Here is a 24,311-nt window from a genome sequence, read left to right on the forward strand (position 1 = left end):
ACCTGCCCAAGGCCACTCAGATAATAAGTGGAAGGGGTACCTCCAGAACTGGTCATTCCTTTTCATCACCTGCTCTACCCTAAGCTTGATCCTCACTGCATCCCTTGGCGGGGGTAGGGATATGTTTTAACTTCATCCTTGTAGTTCATGATCCTTATGAAAAAAAGGTTTAGCAAAGTGAGATTTACTGTTAACAGATATACTGCTAAATGCTATGAGGGACAAAATATGTTCTTGTACTTGTCTTTAGACTTTGCTGTAAATTTCCTTATGCTTTGATTGGCCATTGAAACATTTACTTGGAATATTCCTCCTGGTAGTTTTCATGCGAAAGCTTATAAAATATAGGATCTTTAGAGTCAGTAAATATTTCCAACAGTGTTTACCTTTAGTACTTATTTTTTTGTGTTATACCATGTGCACTTATATCCTAAAAAGACAAAAGTCTTCAAGTTTGGAGTTTTCTACCTTTACAAATCAAGAAGCCAGACTTTTGCTCAGTAGAAAATATGATTATGCAAGTAACTACAGAAATGTGGTGTGCAAGTACAGCTTCATTAATGAGTTATGACAGTTGAAGGATGTTCTTGAAGGAAAGATAAGCATTTGCCAGATGTCCATTGGCCTGTGGTAAATCTTAGATTTAAAGATCTATTTGCAGAGAAATATAGACAGCTACCAGCCTGGGCTAGGAATTTTTAAATGTCTCCTTTACCTGAATGAAATACAATATAAAATAGCATGCTTTTGCAAATTAACAACAAGCAACAACCCCTTCATTTTCATGCAGAATTATGTGGTATTTGACCAAATGGGAAAAGTTATGTTTAATTTTTAATGTTGATCCTATGGACATATATGAATCTGTGTACACACGTAATATTGATAAGAAATACATAATTTCTTTGGAAGCACTGGCAACTTAAAAAACTCAATTAAAAAATTGCATAAAATGCTTTTCAAATAAAAACTCCAACTCAGAAGGACACTTCCGCTCTGAAAGCTATTTTTGTTCTTTCAATCTTTAAAATAGACCAAGGAACAGTAACAATTACGTTTTTTATTTCCTCCATAAGAGTGTTCCCTTTATTCTGATTCTGTAAAATGTTTTTTTTTCTGAAGGAAACTTATTACTTTACACTTTTTATTGACTATTTTTGTGTTCTCACATCTTTCCCACTATCTCTAAGCTCAGCATTTCCAAGAAACTCGGGAAACAATCTCATTGTTCTGATGGGCACTTCATTTAGTGCCCCAGATGTGAATTTCCTATATACGTATTTCTCCTCCAAAGGAATTTGGGGCCATAGATCTTGGAATTTTCGTGAGCTTACTCTAGTGAATTCTTGACAGAGAACATCCCCTCACGTACTGATGTGTGGCATGTGTCACAGTTCACTTGGGTGGTGACAAGACTAGCTAATGGAAGTGGACAGGACGTGGAATGTTAGGGTGACTCTGTCTCTAACAAGGAGCACCCGCTCCACAATATCTACACATGGAAAACCCGGGCCCAGAGAAACGGATTCGCTAGGAATCACCATCACCATCATTTCCTGGATCCTGAGGGGGTCTAGATAGGCAATGGGTTATTTCTGGTCGTCCTTTCCACAGACACTTGAGATACACATGTACTTGAGATATGAGCTTAGCAATCTAAATTTTTTTGATTTGTGTTTGATCTTTTATGTCATGTGACTTCAGATGGATTTTGTTTTGCGACTTGAGCTCAACTTTTTTTTTTAAAAGAAATTTATTTTATTTACGTACTGCTGCACGGGCTTTAGTTGCGGCGAGTGGGGGCTACCCTTTGTTGCTGTGCGTGGCCTTCTAATCACGGTGGCTTCTCTTGTTGCGGAGAACGGGCTTCAGTGGTTGCGGCATGCAGGCTCAGTAGGTGTGGCTCACGGGCTCTAGAGCGCAGGCTCAGTAGTTGTGGCACACGCACTTAGTTGCTCTGCGACATGTGGGATCTTCCCGGACCAGGGCTCGAACCCGTGTCCCCTGCATTGGCGGGCGGATTCTTATCCACTGTGCCACCAGGGAAGCCCTGAGCTCAACTTTTAATCTAATATTCTGTTAATATCTCTGAAAGACTTCCTTAGTAGAGAATAAAGTATTTAATCTCACCTCTTTAAATAAGTGTTATTTATGATTTTTATTGAATTACTATAATTATTAATTTTTAGTGTGATGTAATCGTGGTGTTTATTCTTGACTATAGAATGAATTCAAAGTTATTAACAGCTAATAATTAAGTGTTTAGCATTCTGCTAAATGCTTTGCATGTGTTACCTCATTAAAACCCCAAATCCATATTAGTATCTCTATTTATAAAAAGTGGACTTTGAAATTCAGAGAGATTTTGTTGACTGGCCCAAAGTTATACAGAAACTAAGTGGAAGAACCGAACTTCAGATGAAAATATTTCTTTCTCAGTTGCCTAATCATTATAAGATTATAATACATTCTACTATTAGTGCTTAAAATCATTAACTGTAAAGCTTATAAACAATGGAAATGAAATAGTACAAATCACGAACTCACAAAATTATAATGACCTCCATCTAACCAATATAGCCGGTTTTAGCAAACTTTCTAAAACGTAAGAAATGTTTGCTTTCTTTCTTCCTCGCTCCTCTATAAAGAGAATAAAGAAGTATGCCTACCATTGTCCCATCCCAGCAGAGGTCCCCAAGATGGGGTATGTTTGTATGTGTAAGCAACACAATAAAACCCAGCAGCATGGATGCAGCAAAAGAAGAGAGAAATATTTCCTCAAGTCTTTTGGATTCCCTGAGGGAAAAGCAACAGGGGAGGGAAGAGAGGAGATGACAGGTTGACATGGCTGGTTTTACATGCCTTGTGTGTGTACCCTGCTCTTGCAATCCTTACCCAGCTGTCCTCACAAACTCAGCTGTGTCACCAAAGCAAACAACAAACCAAATGTCGGCACCATTCATTATGTGTCTAAAGGCAGGACAAAAAATTCTTAAAATGCAAAGTCTTTGACTCCATTCTCTGAAGTTTGGTATATAGATACCCTATTACTCCGATGTCTTTTTACAAATAAAACTGGAATTTGATTATTTCACTGGAATATTCCATCTAGTTCTTAAAGAGAGTCAAGATTTTATTTCTATCAAGTTTTCTCCATATGTTATTGGGGTAGTGATTTATAATTCTGGTTTTGAAATATCTTCTAATATCTCTGGTTATCTCAGAAGATGCCAAAAAGTTTTCAAAAAGTCCTCCAAGAAAAATGTTGAAACATCTCTAGAGGGCTGTTAAAATAATTCCTCTATTTTTCTCCTTCCAGAATCGCACCATGCCAAACTACAAACTCACTTATTTTAATATGAGGGGGAGAGCAGAAATTATTCGTTATATATTTGCATATTTGGACATAAAGTATGAAGACCACAGAATAGAACAATCTGATTGGCCTGAAATCAAGTCAAGTAAGTAGCACAAATGTAGTTCATGGAAATGTATGTAGAGAAAATGTTTCCAGAACCTTTTGTCTTTCCTCAGAGAAAGGAAAATAGAAAGGTTTTAAAATCTCATGTAGCTTTACACTGAGAAGCAGCAGTTCAGGCAAGTTAAATAAATGCTCTGTGACCCAGAAAATTTCCTACTGAGGTGAAAACACAAACCTGACAGAGGGGGCATATAAAAATAACACAACATGAAGCTTTATCAAAAGAGCTGAAATGGAGGAAATACTGAAGTCAAACTTTTGACCATTGGACTAGCCTGGGCTTACTCAGATATCAATAATATTTGGATGGTAGATAAGATAAGCTGCTGTAATAGAAAACAAAACTAAGATGGCTTAAATAACAAGGAAATGAATTGTACCACATAACTGAAAATCCAGAAGTAGGCCAGGTTTCAAAGGATGGCTTTATCCATTTTTCCTCCTCAGTGTGTTGGCTAAATCATGAAGCTGGTAGCAATATGTTTGCTGCAATTCCAGCCTCACAGTGTTGAAAAGCAATTTTGAGAGGCTAGAGGAGAAAGCACTGCTTCCTTAAGTGTTCCCAGAAGAATGAGGAAAAACTTTCCAGGAGACCTCAGCAAACCTCTCATGTTTCACTGGCTCAGATTGGGTCACGTGTCCATTTCTGAACCAATCATTGGCAAAGGGAATGGGAGGAACCTTAGAATCATCTAGTCCACCTCTGAAGTAGGGGATGGAAGCAGTTTTCATGAGACTTTGTGACCATATAAGAGAGGGGTGGGTACGTGAACAAAACTGGGGTCTGTCTGATCAGAGGAAAGAGCAAATTTACAAATTGGGCGGGTAGCACAGTGAAAACATGCTACTTAGCACTCAGGACAGTGAGGAAGAATTAGAAATATTATTAAACAAACAAAAGTGTGTGGTTTTCAGTTAAGTTGTAAGTCATCCTCTAGATGCTTGCCATGTTCCCTGGAAATACTAAATATTAAGTGTCTAAAATTTATATCTTTATGCTAGATTATTAAAATTTCAGATAAAGATGAAGCTGAAGAAAACAACTATATAGCATTTGTAGGCTATCAGAATTGGATAGTCTGCAGACCCTATTTCATTTAATTTCTCTAGCACGTCAACACGGGATGTATTATTGTTTCTATTTTATAGTTGGATTAACTATTAATTTTATAGTTGGAAGCACACAGAGTTTAGGTATTTTTTCCAAGTTCACAGCCCTAGCAAGGTACAGCTGATTTTCAAACACAGGTCCATCTAATACTATAGCCCAAGTTATTTGCACTAGATAATGCCAACAAAAATAATACCATGATAATTGATGTATTCACAATAAGTATTGCCACTTGACTTTTGGAAGCATGAGTTTCTCTGAAGTCATTGCCCCTGTAATTACTCCTTTTCTTATCAGAGAACTCTTCTCCGATGGGATAGAATATCTTATTTCCTGTTCTTCTGAAACTTTACCTTTAATATCTGAGCATTTCTTCTGATATCAGAATTTGTACATGAGCTTCTGTGGACATAAAATAGGTGAATATTAAATTTATCCATTAAATAAGTCAAGATGAATAGCAAGTTGTGGAGGTATTACATATAACAAATTCTGCCTCTTAGTTTTTAGATATAAGTTCTTTGTATTCTTTATACCCTATTCTACCTTAACTTTTCATTATGTTATTAAAAATGGAATTACTGCATTTTCTTAATGTTTTCACATATTCTTAGAATTGAAAGGGATCTTCAAGTTAGTGATGGCTAAGCTACAGTTTCAAATGCTTTAACATACACCCAACACAAAAATGGCTTAAAGAGGATAAAAATGTATTTCTTTTGCATAAAAGCCCAAGTTAGTATAGCAGTTCTACCCCATGATGTTGTCAATGATGAGGCTCTTTCATTTCTGTTCATCTGCACCCGTAGTGGGTTCTTATTGACACAGTGTGAACAGTTCACCCTCCTTCCATATTCCAACGCACAGAAAGTGCAGAAGAGGGAAGAGAACACACCTCTTCCTTTTAACAGCCTGACCAGAAAGTTGCACACATCGCATCAGTTATATCTGTTTGGCAAGAAATTAGTCACGTGGTCATGCATTACTGCAAAGGAAGCTGGGAAACGTTGACTTTATTGTGGACAACCATTTTCCCGGCTAAAAATCCAGGATTTTATTACTTTAAGAAAAAAAAGCAAAGAATAGATATTGAAAAGCAGTTTCTATTACAAATTGTATCTGGTATCGTCTCCTGTCCAATTTAGGGATGCTCTCTAGTGTTTGAAACTCGCTATGACCATCCCCTCTGCTATAATCTAGAATATCATTGGATATTTCTATTAAAATTTTCTTCCTGGTCAAACCTGGTAGATTGTACACATGTGTTTAATCTCTCCTTTAATAACATTAAAGTACTTAAAAAAAAGTCACCACCCCCCCACCAAGGACAAAGAAATCAACCTTGAATATGATAGCACAAAATTCTGGAAGCTAGAAAATCGGTCAAAGAATGGTAAGGTGACTTACCATTAAGGCCAGTGATGCTCAAATTTAAGCCTGGAGGAGGAGAAGGCAAGCTAAATCACCCCAGAGATCCTCCAAAGGGTCAGGAATTGGTTGCAAAAGATAACTTTAAGAGCTGAGCTGATACAGGGTTGCCTGAAAAAATATGAAGAAGCAGTATGACCACAAGTTCCCTCTCTCTCCCTGGAAGAAGCATAGAGATTACTTTCAAGAGGATGGACCAGAGGATTCTAGGACACCAGGCATGTCTCGGACACAATGCTACAGTAAACATGGCATTCAGTGGAAGTCTAGAAACTAGATGGTGGGACCAACAGCCCTTTCCCCTGCTCTACAATCAATGGCAACCAGACTAATATCCCTCACACAGGAAATGGGAGGAATTCTCTCTGGGGAAGCTGATCAGTCTAAGAAAAATGTCTAACAAATACTGAACAGATGGGGATCCCTCAATGAATTTGCCTAGCCCAATCTGTGGGCAAGCCCCTCCTATGCACACTGAGATTCCAGTGAGCTTTTACTTCTTTGCCCTTTTAAATAGTAATGGCAAGTCAAAAGTTAACCCATATTTGCGAAAACTCTCTAATATAAAACAGACCTAAAACCAAACACCTCTGGAGATGTCAAGATGGTATAGCAAGAAAACAAGTTCAAAAATATAAAATCCTCAGAGAAAAGAGAAGATATTCTATACAATCTTAAAGGAATGTACGGAGACAAAAAGTTCTTGGAAATGAATGTCGGATACAAAGAAATCAATAAAATGATGAAAACTAAGTAAATCCCCCAGAAAGCACAATAGGAAAAAAATGAAAAATAAGAGAAAAAAGATAAGGAAAATTGAGAATGAACCAGTTTAGGAGGTCCAACATCTCCATGAAATTCTGGGAAGGGAGAACAGAAAGAAGAGGGAGGAAAACTTAAAAGAATCTTCCTTATACAAAATTGAAATTATGTCCATGTGGCTTTCATACATTGGTCTTGGACTTACCATTTTATCCACGGAGAACAAATTATTTTTTCTCTCACATCCAGTTATTATAAGACATTTAGTAAATTCAAGACATCATAGAGAAAAAGCCCTTGCAGTATAGTCAGTTTAATGAAAACGCTCTGAAGATAAGGAAGGTCTTTGGCTGAATTCAGAATTGAGTCCCTAGGTAACTCATTACCTGTATCTCTATTTAGATGTCAACTTTTGGAGCTTCCTTGATCGTTTCTCTGATCATTATTGTGAAATTCAGTCCACCCTTCCCACCCCTGACTCTACTTCTTGATTTAGGTACTGTTTCCTATGGACTGTCTGAGATCTGCAATCACATCTAGGTTCAAAGGACAACTCTCTTCTCTTCCTGGAGTGTTCCATTTATTTCCCCTGGTTTGGGTTTGCTCACCACCCAAGTAGAACAAGCTTCTGTTAGACTCTGTCTGCTAATTTACGTGTAGTGCCTGTGCCTGCAAGCATAGGAACAGCACAGAGCAGAATGGGACCATCACTCCTGGCACAAGTGTAGACATTTTCCTAAGACGTTTTACCAAGATCACAGTAGCTATGTTGGCAGCCATGTCATACTGAGGCCTTGCATTCAGCACCACTAAATCTCTTAAAGCTTTTTGACAGGTGCTCCTGTTAAGTTACAACTCCAACACCATGAAATTCTTTTTTTCTGGAACCAAATAAAGGACTTAGCATTTGTCTTCTTAAATTGCTTCTTGTTAGATGCAGCCCATATTCCAATTGTTGGCAATTATTCCAAGCTTGGCTAAAATGCTTCCAGTAGCTGAAAGCTTACCACCTCATAAGAAAACACATTCCATTGTAATAGCTCCAAAGGTAACAGAATTATTCTTCATCTTGAGTTAAAATATGCCCTTTAGGACTTCCCTGGTGGTGCAGTGGTTAAGAATCTGCCCGCCAATGCAGGGGACACGGGTTCAAGCCCTGATCCGGCAAGATCCCACATGCCGCGGGGCAACTAAATCCTTGCGCCACAACTACTGAGCCTGCGCTCTAGAGCCCGCGAGCCACAACTACGGAGTCTGTGCTCTGCAACAAGAGAAGCCACCGCAATGAGAAGCCCGCGCACCGCAACGAAGAGTAGCCCCCGCTCGCTGCAACCGGGGAAAATCCCGCGCGCAGCAACAAAGACCTAACGCAGCCCACCACCAAAAAATTAATTAATTAATTAAAATATGCCCTTTAAAAATTTCTTCTTGGTTCTCATTCTGCATTTTAGAGATAGTCCAAATAAGTAAGATTATTTTTCCATTTGATAGCTATGCCATATTGGAGATGGTTTTTATGTTCCACTTCATTTGTTCTGTCCTCTTCAGTGAAGAGTGGTAGAAGTTCTTCAGCCAATCCTCATATCATGTGATTTTCAGACCCTCTCTAACTTGGATACTATCCTCTGGGCTTGCTTTGATTTTTAATGTCTTTCAAAAACATGGCTCTTAGAACTAGAAAACAGCTGAGTAAGAGTTCCAACTGGATTTCACCTCTCACTTGGCTCTCTCCTCTATCAGGTGTGTGATCTGGACTACTTCTATAACCTCTCTTCATCTCATTTCCTCATTTATAAAATGAGATGGTAGTTAATACCTACTTCATAGGGTTGTTGTAAGTAGCAGAAGACTGAATGGGCACGTTAAATATTTAGTACAATGCCTAGCACAAAAGGAAGCTCCCCTCAAAATGTCAGGCATGTTAATTCCCTCTTGATTACATACTTTGCTTCAAATAAGGCATCACAGTTTGTATCAGTTTTATTTGGGACTTTGTTTTGCTCACTGCAGTATCTCAAACACCTGGAATAGTACTTGGCACACTTATTAGGTAAGTGTTCAAAGATGTTTTTATTCCTGATGTGAACTGTAGTTCATCTTGTACTTATTCAGTGCAAACGAAAGACGCTTGAAGGTTGATTCTAGTAGCTGTGTTACAGTCATGGGATTATGAGTGGCACTTTATTCTTTTCCCTCTTTCCAAAATAATTATATGTCCCAACCTAAGGCACTGGTTGGGAAAATTGTGATTAATTCATATGGCAAAATGTATGCTTTAAAAAATGATGTTTTATTGATTTAGAAAGATTTTAAAAGGTATTATCAAATTTAAAAAAGTGGTTTACAAACATATATACATTATGATTTTGTTTTGATATATATATGGGAAAGCAATTAAAATATTTATCATTGTGTGGTAGAATTATTTTTATTTATCTTCAACTTAGAATTTTTCTATAACGAAGAATAATAAATTATTCTCTGACAAAAATATAATAGGTTTAGATAAGAAAACAAAGTAGCATTTACAGATAAATATTAATACACCTGCTATGAGTCTGTCCTATATTTGTACAAATATGCTTGTCGCTTACTATATACTTCAAATGATCAATAAGAATGCGGCTAAGTTCCTTGTCATAACTCAATATCAAACTCTTCGTATTCCTCAGACTATGGTTTTAAAGAATAATTAATGTAATCTCTGAGGACTGAAAATTTAATAAGGCTTTAAAAGTTTAAAAAAATTATATCGTAAGTATGTGAGATAATGTATAATATATATCGATAGTATCACTGTGAACTTGGGGTTTAGACCCAGTTCTGTCACTAAGTCTATAGCAGCTCTTCTAACAACTCTTCTTTTCCCCTTTTCTAAAAAAATTGAGGCATAGTCGCTGTTCAATATTATATAAGTTGCAGATGCACAATATAGTGATTCACAATTTTTAAAGGTTATCCTCCATCCATAGTTATTATAAAATATTGGCTGTATTCCCCATGTTGTACAATATATCGTTGTAGCTTATTTTATACCTAATAGTTTGTACCTCTTACTCCCCCACCTCTATCTTGTCCCTCCCCTCTTCCCTCTCTCCACTTGTAGCCACTCATTTGTTCTCTATGTCTGTGAGTCTGTTTCTTTTTCTAACAACTCTCTTTTTTTAAACTTGTAAAATGTAAAGATGCCACTAGAGGATGCCTAATGTCCCTTCTAGAATAAATATTCAAGAATTCTGTAACGTTACCATCATGTTTTATTTCCACAATTATCAGTAAAATGGAAGCATTATAACTTGATTTTGTTCTGGAAGTTGATTCTTTGCTCATTTTATTTTAAGCTCTTCCATTTGGCAAAGTTCCCGTTTTGGAAGTCGATGGATTGAACCTTCACCAGAGCCTAGCAATAGCAAGATATCTGACCAAAAATACAGGTAATATATTGTGTGTACAGTTTTTGATAACTGAAATAAAAACACATGGCATATATTCAATATTCATTAAGTAATGTTATTACTGAATGGGATTAAAATATAGTGCAAAGGAGAATGGGATTCAGTGCCAGAGAAGTATAAATATACCATCTCTACCAGTCTAATTTCCCCTGAGTTCCCTAGACAATTAATTTTATACTGCCTGCAGTCTCTCCTGCCCCACACTCCCTTGTCCTCAATCCCTTATTGGAATTTAGCTGAAAAATTAGACAGATGTGTCTGAACCCAAACTTTTGCTAGCATGCATATCACAGGTTATCAGAGAAGATTAATTAATGGGAAATACGTGTGGCATAGGTAGGCTGAAATGACTCATACTATTAAAATCATGTACCCAATGTCTTTCATCCTAATCGTGCTAAAAAAAATAGAAGGGGAGTCTTCTTTGCCTCCATAAAGTGCCATCTGAGGCCTCCTGAGTGGGTAGTTGGCTACTGGATTGTTTATTTAGCGCATGCGCTAACGTGATGAGATGAGGAGTAATAAGGGAAACTTAGTTCTCATCTTTGCCTGGTGCCTTTCCCCATCTTATGCTCTGCTGTCTTCTCTCTCCCCTCACACTCTCATAACACTCTTTTTGAGTGAAAGGCTACATTTGGCTTCTTTTAAAGACCCTTTCTTTATAAATAATCTGCAGAATCACCATGTCCCACTCCTGACACTGACACCCTCTTTGCTACCCCCAAAACTACTATGATCCAAGCTGTAGAGACATGGTTATCTTTTTTTTTTTTTAATTTGTTTAATTAATTAATTAATTTATTTGGCTGCGTTGGGTCTTCGTTTCTGTGCGAGGGCTTTCTCTGGTTGCGGCAAGCAGGGGCCACTCTTCCTCGCGGTGCGTGGGCCTCTCACTGTCGCGGCCTCTCCTGTTGCGGAGCACAGGCTCCAGATGCACAGGCTCAGTAGTTGTGGCTCCTGGGCCCAGTTGCTCCGTGGCATGTGGGATCTTCCCAGACCAGGGCTCGAACCTGTGACCCCTGCCTTGGCAGGCAGATTCTCAACCACTGCACCACCCAGGAAGCCCGAGACATGGTTATCTTACCAATAAAATGGGCCATAATTACTAGACCTTCATTTTTGGACCAAAGTAATGTATGTATGTTAAAAATACTAAAATTTGTGTTACACTAACACATTTCAACCAACAAAATTTTTTGGAAGTTTAAAAGAGATGGAGGGACTTCCTTTGTGGTCCAGTGGCTAAGCCTCTGCACTCCCAGTACAGGGGGCCTGGGTTCGATCCCTGGTCAGGGAACTAGATCCCACATGCCACAACTAAGAATTCACATGCAGCAGCCAAAAAAAAAAAAAAACAGATCCCACATGCTGCAACTAAAAATATCCTGCGTGCCGCAACTAAGACCCAGCAGAGCCAAATAAATTAATAAATAGATAGATAGCTAAATATAAGAGATGGAGATGACTTCTGACTATGGAAATTTGACTTTGAAGTGGAAATGACATTTGAGTTGAGCCTGAAAAGATACCTAGAATTTCAAGAGAAAGATTTGGACTTGAGCAGTGTTTCTCAAATTTTATGTGCATCAGGATCACTTGGAGGCTCATTAAAACAGATTGTTCAGCCTTGTCTCCAGAGATTGTGGTTCAATAGGCCTAGGGTGGGAAATTTGCATTCTTACCAATTTCCCAGATGATGCTTATGCAGTTGGTCCATGGAACTCACTTAGAGAATCTCTGGACTAGAACATTCCAGACAGAAAAAAAGGCAGGAGAAAAAGAAAAGAACTTCAAAATTTGCTGGGTGGAGCGGAAGCAGAAAGAGAAAGGGATGGAAAAATAGATTCTGGTAAGAAAGAGCCAGAGTATTAATGTCATCCCTTAAACAATTGTAGAGTTTTTTGGGTTTTTTTTTGCGGTACGCGGGCCTCTCACCGTTGCGGCCTCTCCCGTTGCGGAGCACGGGCTCCGGACGCGCAGGCTCAGCGGCCATGGCTCACGGGCCCAGCCGCTCCGCGGCATGTGGGATACTCCCGGACCGGGGCACGAACCCGTGTACCCTGCATCGGCAGGCGGACTCTCAACCACTGCGCCACCAGGGAAGGCCCTGTAGAGTTGTTTTTAAATTGAGATATAATTCACATATAACATTACATTAGTTTCAGGTGTATGACATAATGATTCAGTACATGTATATATTGCTAAATGATCACACAGTAAATCTAGTTAACATCCATCACCTCACATAGTTACAGGTTTTTTTCCTTGTGATGAGAACTTTTAAGAACTACTCTCTTAGCCACTTTCAAATAGATGGTATTCTTAGCTATACTCACCATGCTGTACATTACATCGCCAGGGCGCATTTATCTTCTAACTGGAAGTTTGTATCTTTTGACCACTTTCACCCATTTTACTGCCCCTACCCCTGCTCCTGCCTCTGGTAACCATCTGTTCTCTGTATCTATGAGTTAGTTATTAGCAGTAATTTTTAAAGATTCCAATATGAGTGAGATCACACAGTGTTTGTCTTTCTCTGTCTGACTTCCACTTTAAATTTTTATCTGGAAAAGCAACATAACCATGGCTATGAGCTTAGGAAGATTATTCTGGCCATGCTTTGTTTGGCATGACTGCAGGGGTGCCTATTTGGGAAATATGAGAAAGTTTGTGAAGATAGAATCATCCTAGGGTTAGAAGACATACTGGCATGTGGAGGGAAGTCTATTTGAGCAGGAGAGTAAGGGCCAGGCAGATGACACCTGATCATAGCTCCTTATTCCCATAGCTCCTTGGCCTTATCCTCTTCCTTGTCCTCTTCTTAAAAGAAAAAGTTCCTTAACTTGCAGTATCCTTTCCATTGTCTGTCTTTCCCAGTTAGCCGTAAGTGCCATGCAGGCAAAGAATTGATCTCCTTTGTTCACTGCTGTAGCCCCAGTTGTGGCCGACCCAAAAGGATACATAGAGAACTATCCCAAAGGAAGCTGAGAGGGCTTCCCTGGTGGCGCAGTGGTTGAGAGTCCGCCTGCCAATGCAGGGGACGTGGGTTTGAGTCCCGGTCTGGGAAGACCCCACATGCTGTGGAGCAGCTGGGCACGTGAGCCATGGCCGCTGAGCCTGCGCGTCTGGAGCCTGTGCTCCGCAACGGGAGAGGCCGCAACAGTGAGAGGCCCGCGTACTGCAAAAAAAAAAAAAAAAAAGGAAGCTGAGAATATGGCTCTGGAATTTAGGACTAAACATGTTGAATGAGTCATCTGTATAAAATTGACAGCTGAAGCCTTGAGTGTGGAAGTCAAAGTAGGGATGAAAATGAGTGAAGAGACCTTATGATACATTTCAGAGGGATTTCTCAAGGTCAGAAAGAAGAATCAGTCTTTGAACATCACACACGTGAAAATATTGATAGCTTACAGAAGAACGCTAATTACTAAGGCATTTTCTTTCACTTTTAACAGCTTTATTGAGGCGTGATTTACATACAGTTCACCCATTGTCAGTATATACAGTTCCTTGATTTTTAGTAAATTTATACATTTGTACAAAAGCAATCTATTTTATATTTTTATTTTTTATTAAAGTTACAAGTTATAGGCGTACAATATAGTGATTCACAATTTTTAAAGTTACACTCCATTCACAGTTATAATAAAATATTGGCTATATTCCCTGTGTTGTGCAATATATCCTTGTAGCTTATGTTATACATAATAGTTTGTACCTCTTAATCCCCTACTCCTATATTGCCTCTCCCCACCCCCACTGGTAACCACTAGTTTGTTATCTATATCTGTGAGTCTGCTTCTTTTTTGTTATATTCACTAGTTTATTGTACTTTTTAGATTCCACATATAAGTGATATCATACAGTATTTGTCTTTCTCTGTCTGACTTATTTCACTTAGCATAATACCCTCTAATTCTATCCATGTTGCTGCAAATGGCAAATATTCTTTCATTCTTTTTTATGGCTGAGTAATATTCCATTGTGTATATATATATATATATATATATATATATATATACCATATCTTCTTTATCCATTCATCTGTTGATAGACACTTAGGTTGCTTCCTTATCTTGGCAATTGCAAATAATGCTGGTATGAACATTGGGGTGAATGTATCTTTTTGAATTAGAGATTTTGTCTTTTCCATATGTATGCCCAGGAGTGGAATTGCTGGGTCATATGGTAGTTCTATTTTTAGTTTTTTGACAAACTTCCCTACTGTTTTCCACAGTGGCTGCTCCAATTTACATTCCCACCAACAGTGTAGGAGGGTTCCCTTTTTCTTTTTCTCCACATCCTTGCCAACATTTGTTACTTGTGTCCTTTTTGATGATAGCCATTTTGACAGGTGTGAGGTGATAGCTCATTGTGGTTTCGATTTGCATTTCCCTGATGACTAGTGATGTTGAGCATCTTTTCATGTGCCTGTTGGCCATCTGCATGTCCTCTTTGGAAAAATATTTATTCAGTTCTTCAACCCAGTTTTTAGTTAGATTATTTGTCCTTTGGATGTTGAGTTGTATGAGCTGTTTGTATACATTGGATATTAATCCCTTATCGGTCATAACATTTGCAAATATTTTCTCCCATTCAGTAGATTTTCTTTTCATTTTGTTGACAGTTCCCTTGGCTGAAATGCAACCTATTTTAGAATGCTTCTACACTGAATCATTTTAGAATGATTCCTTAGCAAAATGATGGTCAGCGAATGGCAGTAAAGAAAAAAAACAACACTTCTATTATTTTAAACTTATAATTCCCAGGAAGCAAACAAATGCTCCTGACAAAAAATTATCTGCACATGTAACAGTAATTCTTTCTACAAGATAAATGATAATGTATGTACAGGTTATTTATTGTAGTATCACTTGCACTAGCAAAAGACTGGAAACAAACCTAATCAGTTGAGGCTAGTTAAATAAATTGTGGCACTTCCACTTAAAGGAATCCCATGTACCTGAAAAAAGAGCAAGGATGCCCTTAAGGGACTTGTAAGAAAAGACCTCTAGTATATATGGGGGAGGTGTGTTTTGAGTGGGATACCTATTCTTATTTTCATTAAGAAACAATGGAAGAATACAAAATAAATGAATGAAAATGGTTACCAATATGGTAGGTAGGTAAGGAAGCAAAATGAAGTGAATGGGTCAGAGGTGGAAGTTAGTCTTCACTGGATACTGTTTTATATTGTTTTGAATTTTCGAACCATATTAATATATTGCCTATTTTTTAAAAAGTTTTACTATAGTAAAATAAATTGAGCATATTCTTGGGCAAAAAATGGCCTGTCTCTATTCCATAGATTTGGCTGGAAAAACAGAATTGCAACAATGTCAAGTTGATGCAGTCGTGGACACACTGGACGATTTCATGTCTCGTTTTCCTTGGGCAGAGAGAAAACAAGATATAAAAGTAATGTGATCAGTTTGCTGTTACTGCTATTAATCATATCCACTTGCCAAACATTATGTTAGGTGCTTTTCAAAGTTCCTTTTTATCAAAGTAAGACACACATCTAGTTTTAAAATATCAAATTATATTAAAAAGTTTAAAACAAATTACTACAGTGATTCCCAGCCTTACCTCTTCATATTAACCCTTCCTCAGATGCAACGCTCATTTTAACACTTTTAGCTGTTTCTTTAGGATTTATATATCTCCATATTTTCTATAGGATATGTAAATATGGCTTTCTTTGATTCACAAATTTTAGATAGTTTGGGCCTCTCACTGTTGTGACCTCTCCCGTTGCGGAGCACAGGCTCCGGACGCGCAGGCTCAGTGGCCATGGCTCACGGGCCCAGCCGCTCAGCGGCATGTGGGATCCTCCCGGACCGGGGCACGAACCCGTGTCCCCTGCATCGGCAGGCGGACTCTCAACCACTGCGCCACCAGGGAAGCCCTAGATAGTTCTGATAGACTTATTATAGTAATTAGAATTTACCTCTTACATAGTCATTCTCTTTGCTTCCCTTCCCCCAAACTCATATTATTAAAATTTTGTGGTGAGGGGGCTTCCCTAGTGGTGCAGTGGTTGACAGTCCACCTGCCGATGCAAGGGACACGGGTTTGCACCCTGGTCCAAGAAGATCCCACATGCCACTGAGTGGCTGGGCCCGTGCGCCATGGCCGCTGAGCCTGCACGTCCGGGGCCTGTGCTCCGCAACGGGAGAGGCCGCAACAGTAAGAAGCTTGCGTACCACAAAAAAAAAAAAAGTTTGTGGTGAAATCTATGTTCAGTCATTACATTAGTATGCCTATGCAGATATCGTACAAAACTGTGCATTGTGGTATACTTTGATATTTCCTTTCTCACTTTCCTCCTCAAATTAGTAATTGTCTTTTTTTCATTTGCTTAATTCTTTTTTACTTTTATTGCTGAACCTTCCCACAGTATCCAATGGCCTGCCAATGCAATTTTTCACAAAGTCAATGTTATCAGATAATCTACTGTTTCCATTATTTTCTTGGAGCTATCGAGCCAGAGATTTCCATTCTCCTTTGTAGAGCTGTCTAGGTTTTTGCACAGCTGTCATCTTTGGACTTCCCTTCACTGCCATCCCAGGAACGTCTTTCTCTTGAGCTGGAGTCATGTTTACTGGATGACGTCCTCTGTTTTTATTTACTCCCTTGTTTACTTGGCACACATCTCCAGTATTCATATCTTTTATCCTCAAGACTTCTTCATGTAAAATTTTGGAAACTGTTGTTATCCTCATTTTCCAGATGAAGAAATTGAGGTTCATGTAGTGTAAATAACTTACCTAAGGTACTTAGCTGGTAAGTGGTACACAAGGAATTCAAATCCCAGACACTCTGGCTCAGACTCCATGTTCTTAACCACTGGATATAATGCCACAGTGGTAGCAGCCATTCAAAACAGCTGTGCAGGAGTATTTATGTACATGTTATGGCTTAAGGCCTGTATCCAAAAGCTACAGCACAGAACAAATGGCAGTCTTATCAACTTACCTAAGCATATTTATTCTAAATACTGTTTGTTTAATTAGGACCCTCTGATTTAAATAGAGATATTTGGAACATAAAAGTATTCACATTTACCGATTCCTTGACATAAATGTAAGGTGTGTGGGAAGACACACACACACATACATATATATACAGATACCTGACTGACCAGAACAAAGTCTTAAATAAAAACTCATCTTTAAGGATAAAAATACATTTGGGCTCTGGAGTCAGACTGCCAGGCTTGAATCCTGATTCTCTTTTTACCAGTTGTCACTTAACTCCCTATCAACTTTTCACATTCTATGTCTATGTAAAGAAGGGATATCATAGAATCTGCTTCGAAGTATGTTGGGAGGATTAAATGGTAGCATAAGTACCTACGGCTAGGTTGAAAGTGTTCACTAAATATTAGTTATTATAGTGTTTTTATATAATTCAGTGCTCATTGTTTTTCCTTTTGTCAGACATGACATCTATATTTCACATATCCTTATAAATGCAGAGACAAGTAGATGCATAATCCTCTCAATTTAGAAAAAAAAGTATCTAAAGGTTTTTGTTCCATGTGGGCTTGCCCTTCTCTACTTCTCTATTTTTCCATTCTCCTTTTCTCCCAAAGGAAAATGTTCTTTGAACATTTATGATAAGGGGAACTCTACCTTTGTATTAGAATAACAATGCTCTTACATGCTACCTACCTCAGAAAAACAAATTCACAGGACATATTCCAAGTTCATGAATAAATCATATGAAGGGACAACATGTTGCAGAAATAATTGCGAATAGCTGGACTATCTGATTAATAAGCAGGACCTGGCCAGAATACAATGAAAAATACAGTTCTTTTGCATCTCATTACTTAGTCTCTCCGTAGTGGGTTGCATTGCTGCCACCTTGTGGTCAGATAAAATTTTCAAAAGCAGAATATTGATACAGTAAAGATGGATGAACAGTGAAAATAGTCCTCTTATATGTTCTTTAAAAATCTATCGAGTACACATAATTATAAATGTTTCATGCTAAAAATTCCAATTTAAAATTAAAAAAAATTAATTTAAAGGCAAAATATGTCTCTGAGCATTGGTCACACTGATAATCCTTGAATTTATCACTAGTGTTTCTGTGGTTATTCAATGTGTCTGTTTCAGTTTCCTCACCTGAAGAACAGGGTAGGGGGTTGCCGGGGGGGGGAGGGTGATGGATCAGCAGGACTGAAGGGACAGCAGTGGCCCATTTCCAATCCTAAACGATTTGGGCAGTGTGGATTTTAAAATGGTGCTTTGGAGAAATATGCAAACCTCCCTAAATCCTCTAAATGTCATTTGATAGAATACAATAGCAATGACTTTTCAATGTGCAAAAATCTCCTTCCTTATAACTCTCTGGGGGAGGTGGGAGGAAATTTCTGAGTCCACCAAGTAGAGGAATGGCTATCTAGGGTTTATCAGAAAATGCATTTTAAAAAGGATATGTAAGAAAATTTTATCTTCTTTAGGTTATTTTGGTGAGTATTCTTTAAAATGACTCTTAAATACTAATGGTTATGCTGTTTAGCAATTTACATTTCATTAGACTGATATGATTCTCACCAAACACATAAAGAGAACCTGGGCTAAGGAACTCAAGAGAGCAGAGATAAGATTTTTATCTGGCACTGCATATACAAAGCATTGGTGTACCTTAAGCTGTGGAAATGCATAGTAGAAAAAGTAGCAGAATCACCCAGGTGAACGCACAGGAGTTTTTGGAAAGCTGTACAGCATCTACATCCTGTTCCATTTAACTCCCTCCTGTTTCTAGCTATTCTAGGACAGCCAAGCTGGCTATTACCTCCCCAACTGATGCTGATCTAAGCTAAGCTATGGGAAATGTCACATGTTTCTGGGCCCATTGCCTCTTAGCTCACAGATTCTGTGGAAGGGGCTGAAGGATTCACACTATTTTATTTAGAACTATGAATATATTAACCATAGAGAGAGAACCTTATGTACAAAGGTGGTATAGAACCGTGGAAAGCATGTAAAGTCAAAATAATGACAAACTTCCCAACCTTCAGTACCTGAAATGTGGCAAACCTATGTAAATCTGTAATGATGCTTTTGCAAACTGTGCCCTACAAATATAAGGCATTATGTTATAATAATCTACATTACCCAGCTAAGTCATAATAGTAACAGGAAGTAAATCAGTAAATTGGTGAGGGATTTATCCACTATTTGACTTATCTTAATAGAGGCTGGATTTTATTATAGATTTTATAATATTCATTTATGAATATTAATGATATATGTATATTTTATAATATTTTGAGTTTGGCTTACACTTCATATCCACAATACAAACCAGCCTGATTTTCGTATATAAACAAATAAATACCTCTTACCAAGAAAGAGGCCATGAATAAATTATTTGGTCTTCAAAGATTCAAGTAAAAACACGAAGATAATTTTTTTAAATGGATATATGTTATTTTTTCCCAAGGATATTATTTGGTTTGTAATAACATCTTACATATTATATCAAAAGGGGGCACCTTGGATTCATTTTACAGATGATAGTCAAGGCAGAGAAATCTCACCCTAAGGTACAATGTCAAGCCAAACAGAGGAAATCTGCCCAAGAACATTACTATTCATTATGGATTACTTCTGTTAAGTGTAACTGTGAGATGAAAGACTGCTAAACTGGAGGAATCTTACAAAATAATAATATTTTATTAATAATAGTCTTACAAAATAAATTTTATTTACAAAATAAATTAATTTCTTTACCTTTAGTTAAATTATTTCACTTTAAAGGGAGTGAGCCTAAAAAAGGTAGGGAATTTTAGAAATGTAAAAACATAATGGAATAATTTTCATTAACAAAAATTAAGATAAACCATGAAAAGATTTTATTGATGAAATATTTAGTCATTATATACAAAGAAACAATAAGAATTGATGACAATATTTATTTTTTAATCCATGAGTAATAAAGGGAAGAATAAGATCTATAGAAAATCAGACCTGAATCTCCATGCCATTCATTTTAAAAAAACAAACAAGCAAGCAACAACCACAAATAACAGGTAGCTACTTCCTTTTTGAACTCATGTGGGAGAAAGAAGATGGAAAAATCTACTTCCTCTTCAACTCATTTGTTTTTCTTCTTATTATGCTTAAATGAATCTTTTTTCTCCCTCTCTTAGGATCAGATGTTTAAGGAGCTACTCACATGTGATGCATCTCATCTTCTGCAAGATTTAGACACATACTTAGGGGAAAAAGAGTGGTTTATTGGTAACTCTGTGAGTATGTTTTACATCTTAAAAAAATACAAGCATATACATATATGGATAAACCAAAAACTTTATAAAAATGTATTGAAAAAAGTGTTACTCATAGGGACGGAGTAGGTTAGAGAGCAGGGACAAAAGCTAAACTTCTCTGAATAAAACTTTTTCAGTGGAGTTAACTTTGGAAACATGAAATAAAATATTTTATATAATTATATAACAACAACAAAAACATTTTAAAAAGCTATCACTGACAAACTAAAGCAAAGTGAAACAAATGAACTTGTGTCAAATTGGTGCACAGGGTATGTGGAGAAGTACCTGTGGACTCTATTAGTGAAACACTATCTTAAGAAACATCGTCATTTTAAAAAACACAGTGATTTGACTATACATCTCATTATAGATATTTTCTCTGGACAAAAAAATAATAATTGTACACCAGTTTCAGTTCACGATGTACTTTTTCTTAAGGTAAAGACAACAAGCATTTTGTGTCTCTTTTTCTCGAAAAAATGACCAGTCTAGTTGTTCTGGCCACCCCTTGGACCCAGATTCTGGTCTCTAAATACTAAAAGTAACCAGAACTTCTTGGAGAAATAGCTCATTCTCAGTTTGGGACAGGAAACGTAAAAAATGAGCCGGGAATACTTTGACATAATAGAACCAAATAAATTATCACAAACCCCCCACACACAACACCAGAGTTGTGTCAGAACGACTTAGCAGTCAATTTGTAGAAGCTCTCACTGGCCAAAGACGAGAAAATTCAAGCCACAATAAGAATATTAACTGCAATGGATTGAAACAAATCAAAATGAATTAATCCATGAGTTTATGACAACCACCATCACCAAATACACACACACACACACACACACACCTCAAAACCAAAGCTTCATTGGTGACTTTTAGAAGATGTTATGGAGCCAAATTATTACAAATTTTCACTGACTTATGATGGGATTATGTCCCAATAAATCTATCGTAAATTGAAAATATCGTTAAGTCAAAAAATACACCCAACCTACTAAGTATCATAGCTTAGCCTAGCCCACCTTAAATTTGCTCAGAACACTTACATTAGCCAACAGTTTTGGGCAAAATAATCTAACACAAAGCCTTTTTAATAAATTGTTGAATATCTCATGTAATTTATTGAATATTGTAGTGAAAGTAAAAGACAGAATGGTTGTATGGGTACAGAATGATTGTAAGTGTATAAGTTGTTTACCCTCCTGATTATGTGGTTCACTGCCACTGCCCAGCATCATGAGAGAGTACCATACAGCATATCACTAACCTGGGAAAAGATCAAACTTCAAAATTCAAAGTGCAGTTTCTACTGAACATGTGTCACTTTTGCACCATGGTAAAGTCAAAAAATTGTAAGCTGAACCATCATAAGCCAGAGACTGTCTGTATTCCGAAAACTGTTAAAAACAAAAAAGTTGAGGGGTTTGAATAAAGCATTTATCATGCCATTCCTATGCCAATTATACCTCAAGATAAAAAAAAAATTGATGGACAAAGTTTGCCTACATAAAGGTATTCTAGTTAATAAGTAAGGAAAGAGGACTTCCCTGGTGGTCCAGTGGTTAAGAATCTGCCTGCCAATGCAGGGGATACAGGTCTGATCCCTGATCTGGGAAAATCCCACATGTCACAGAGCAAATAAGCCCATGCAGTGCGCCACAATTACTGGAGCCTGTGCACCGCAACTACTGAGCCCACGTGCTCTGGGGCCCTCGTGCTGCAACTACTGAGCCCGCGTGCTGCAACTGCTAAAGCCTGTGTACCACAACCTAGAGTAGCCCCTGCTCGCCGCAACTGGAGAAAGCCCAAGTGCTGCACGGAGACCCAGCGCAGCCAATAAATAAATAAATAAATAAACAAATAAACAAGGGGAGTTTAAAATAAATCATCACCATTTTCCAACCCATGATGAATCAATGGATCTAAGCATTGACTATCAACAATTGTTAATATCACAAAAAAGGAGAGAACCAGACATTACGGGCCTACTGACAGAGGAGTGCACTGCCACCTATGAAGTAGTCTTGCCAAGAGAAAAATCAAATCTAAATCTGATTTAGAAGCTGTGGTAAGCTGGGGTCCCTGCTTTCAAGGAGACTCCATTCTAGGAGATGAGGTACTGCTTTTTGACATGCTCTTGTGACTTATTTTAATCACTGTCTGCTGAGTCCTGAGGAGACAGAGAAGCAAACTTGCCATATCTTTTATGTTCCTTTCTCTGCCCTTATTGATTGAACAATTTCAAAGAATGTAAAATATTTTTTTCCTTCTGCTTTTTATTAAAATTCCTTTGTAACCTATCTCCTAACCCCATCTCTTAGTGCTCTCTCCCTTCCTCAAAGTGTCCCAAACACTCTGGTGTTTTGTTTTTTCCTCGGACACAAGTCATACTCCCACCTAAGAGCCTTTACACTTGCTCCTCCTTCTGCCTGAAATGTTTAATCCCCAAATCACTGCATGTCTGGATCTTTTTTTCATCATTCAAGCCTTAGCTTAAATGTCACCTCTTAAAGAACTTCGCTCCCTGATCACTTGAGACTCCCTCTCATCACTCTACTTTGTCTATATCACCTTTATCACTTTACGATTTTTTTTGTTTTTAATTGAAGTATAGTTGATGTACAATATTATATATCACTGGCGTACAATATAGTGATTCAAAATTTTAAAGATTATACTCCATTTATAGTTATTATAAAGTATTCGTTATTTTCCCCATGGTGTACAATATATCATTATAGCTTATTTTATACATAATAATTTTTATCTCTTAATCACCTACTCCTATATTGCCCCTCTCCCTTCCCTCTTCCCACTGATAACCACTAGTTTGTTCTCTATATCTGTGAGTGTACTTCTTTTTTGTTATATTCACTAGTCTGTGCTATTTTTTAGATTCTGCATATAAGTGATATCATACAGTATTTGTCTTTCTCAGTCAGACTTATTTCACTTAGCATAATATACTCCAAGTCCATCCATGTTGCTGCAAATGGCAAAATTTCATTCTTTTTATGGCCAAGTAGTATTCCATTTATATGTATACCACATCTTATTTATCCATTCATCAGTTGATGGATAGGTTGCTTAGGTTGCTTCCTTATCTTGGCAATTGCAAATAATGTTGGTATGAACATTGGGGTGAATGTATCTTTTCAGATGAGAGCTTTCATCTTTTCCAGATATGTACCCAGGAGGGGAACTGCTGGGTCATATGGTAGTTCTATTTTTAGTTTTTTGACAAACCTCCCTACTGTTTTCCAGTGACTGCTCCAATTTACATTCCCACCAACAGTGTAGGAGGGTTCCCTTTTCCTTTTTCTCCACATCCTCGCCAACATTTGTTATTTGTGTTCTTTTTGATGATAGCCATTTTGACAGGTGTGAGGTGACAATCTCATTGTGGTTTTGATTTGCATTTCCCTGATACTTAGTGATGTTGGGCATGTTTTCATGTGCCTGTTGGCCATCTCCATGTCCTCTTTGGAAAAATGTCTATTCAGTTCTTCTGCCCATTTTTTAATTGTCTTTTTGTTATTAAATTGTATAAACTGTTTATATACATTGGATATTAACCCCTTATCAGTCATTTGCAAATATTTTCTCCCATTCAGTAGGTTCTTTTCATTTTGTCAATAGTTTCCTTTGCTGTGCAAAAGCTTTTACATTTAATTAGGTCCCATATTTTAATTTTGCTTTTATTTCATCTGCTTTAGGCGACAGATCCAAAATATATTGCTATGATTTATGTCAAAGTGTATTATTCTATGTTTTCCTCTAGGA

At 37.5% G+C, this 24,311-nt stretch overlaps 1 protein-coding gene across 1 annotated transcript in view; it reads left to right on the plus strand.

The window, feature by feature from the left end:
- Nucleotides 1-3,319: 3,319 nt before the first annotated feature.
- HPGDS (hematopoietic prostaglandin D synthase) overlaps nt 3,320-24,311 on the plus strand; it is a 31,181-nt gene continuing 10,189 nt past the window's right edge. Inside the window, exons 1-4 of the mRNA XM_022582350.2 lie at nt 3,320-3,461; nt 10,124-10,216; nt 15,546-15,655; nt 20,406-20,504. Coding sequence (XP_022438058.1) covers nt 3,329-3,461; nt 10,124-10,216; nt 15,546-15,655; nt 20,406-20,504 — 435 coding nt within the window. The 5' untranslated portion in view covers nt 3,320-3,328. The remainder of the gene's footprint in view (nt 3,462-10,123; nt 10,217-15,545; nt 15,656-20,405; nt 20,505-24,311) is intronic.

This window comes from Delphinapterus leucas, chromosome 5, assembly GCF_059928025.1.
Source record: "Delphinapterus leucas isolate spDelLeu-1000000601 "Yukka" chromosome 5, BTC_Dleu_Yukka2, whole genome shotgun sequence".
Taxonomy (NCBI): Eukaryota; Metazoa; Chordata; class Mammalia; order Artiodactyla; family Monodontidae; genus Delphinapterus; species Delphinapterus leucas.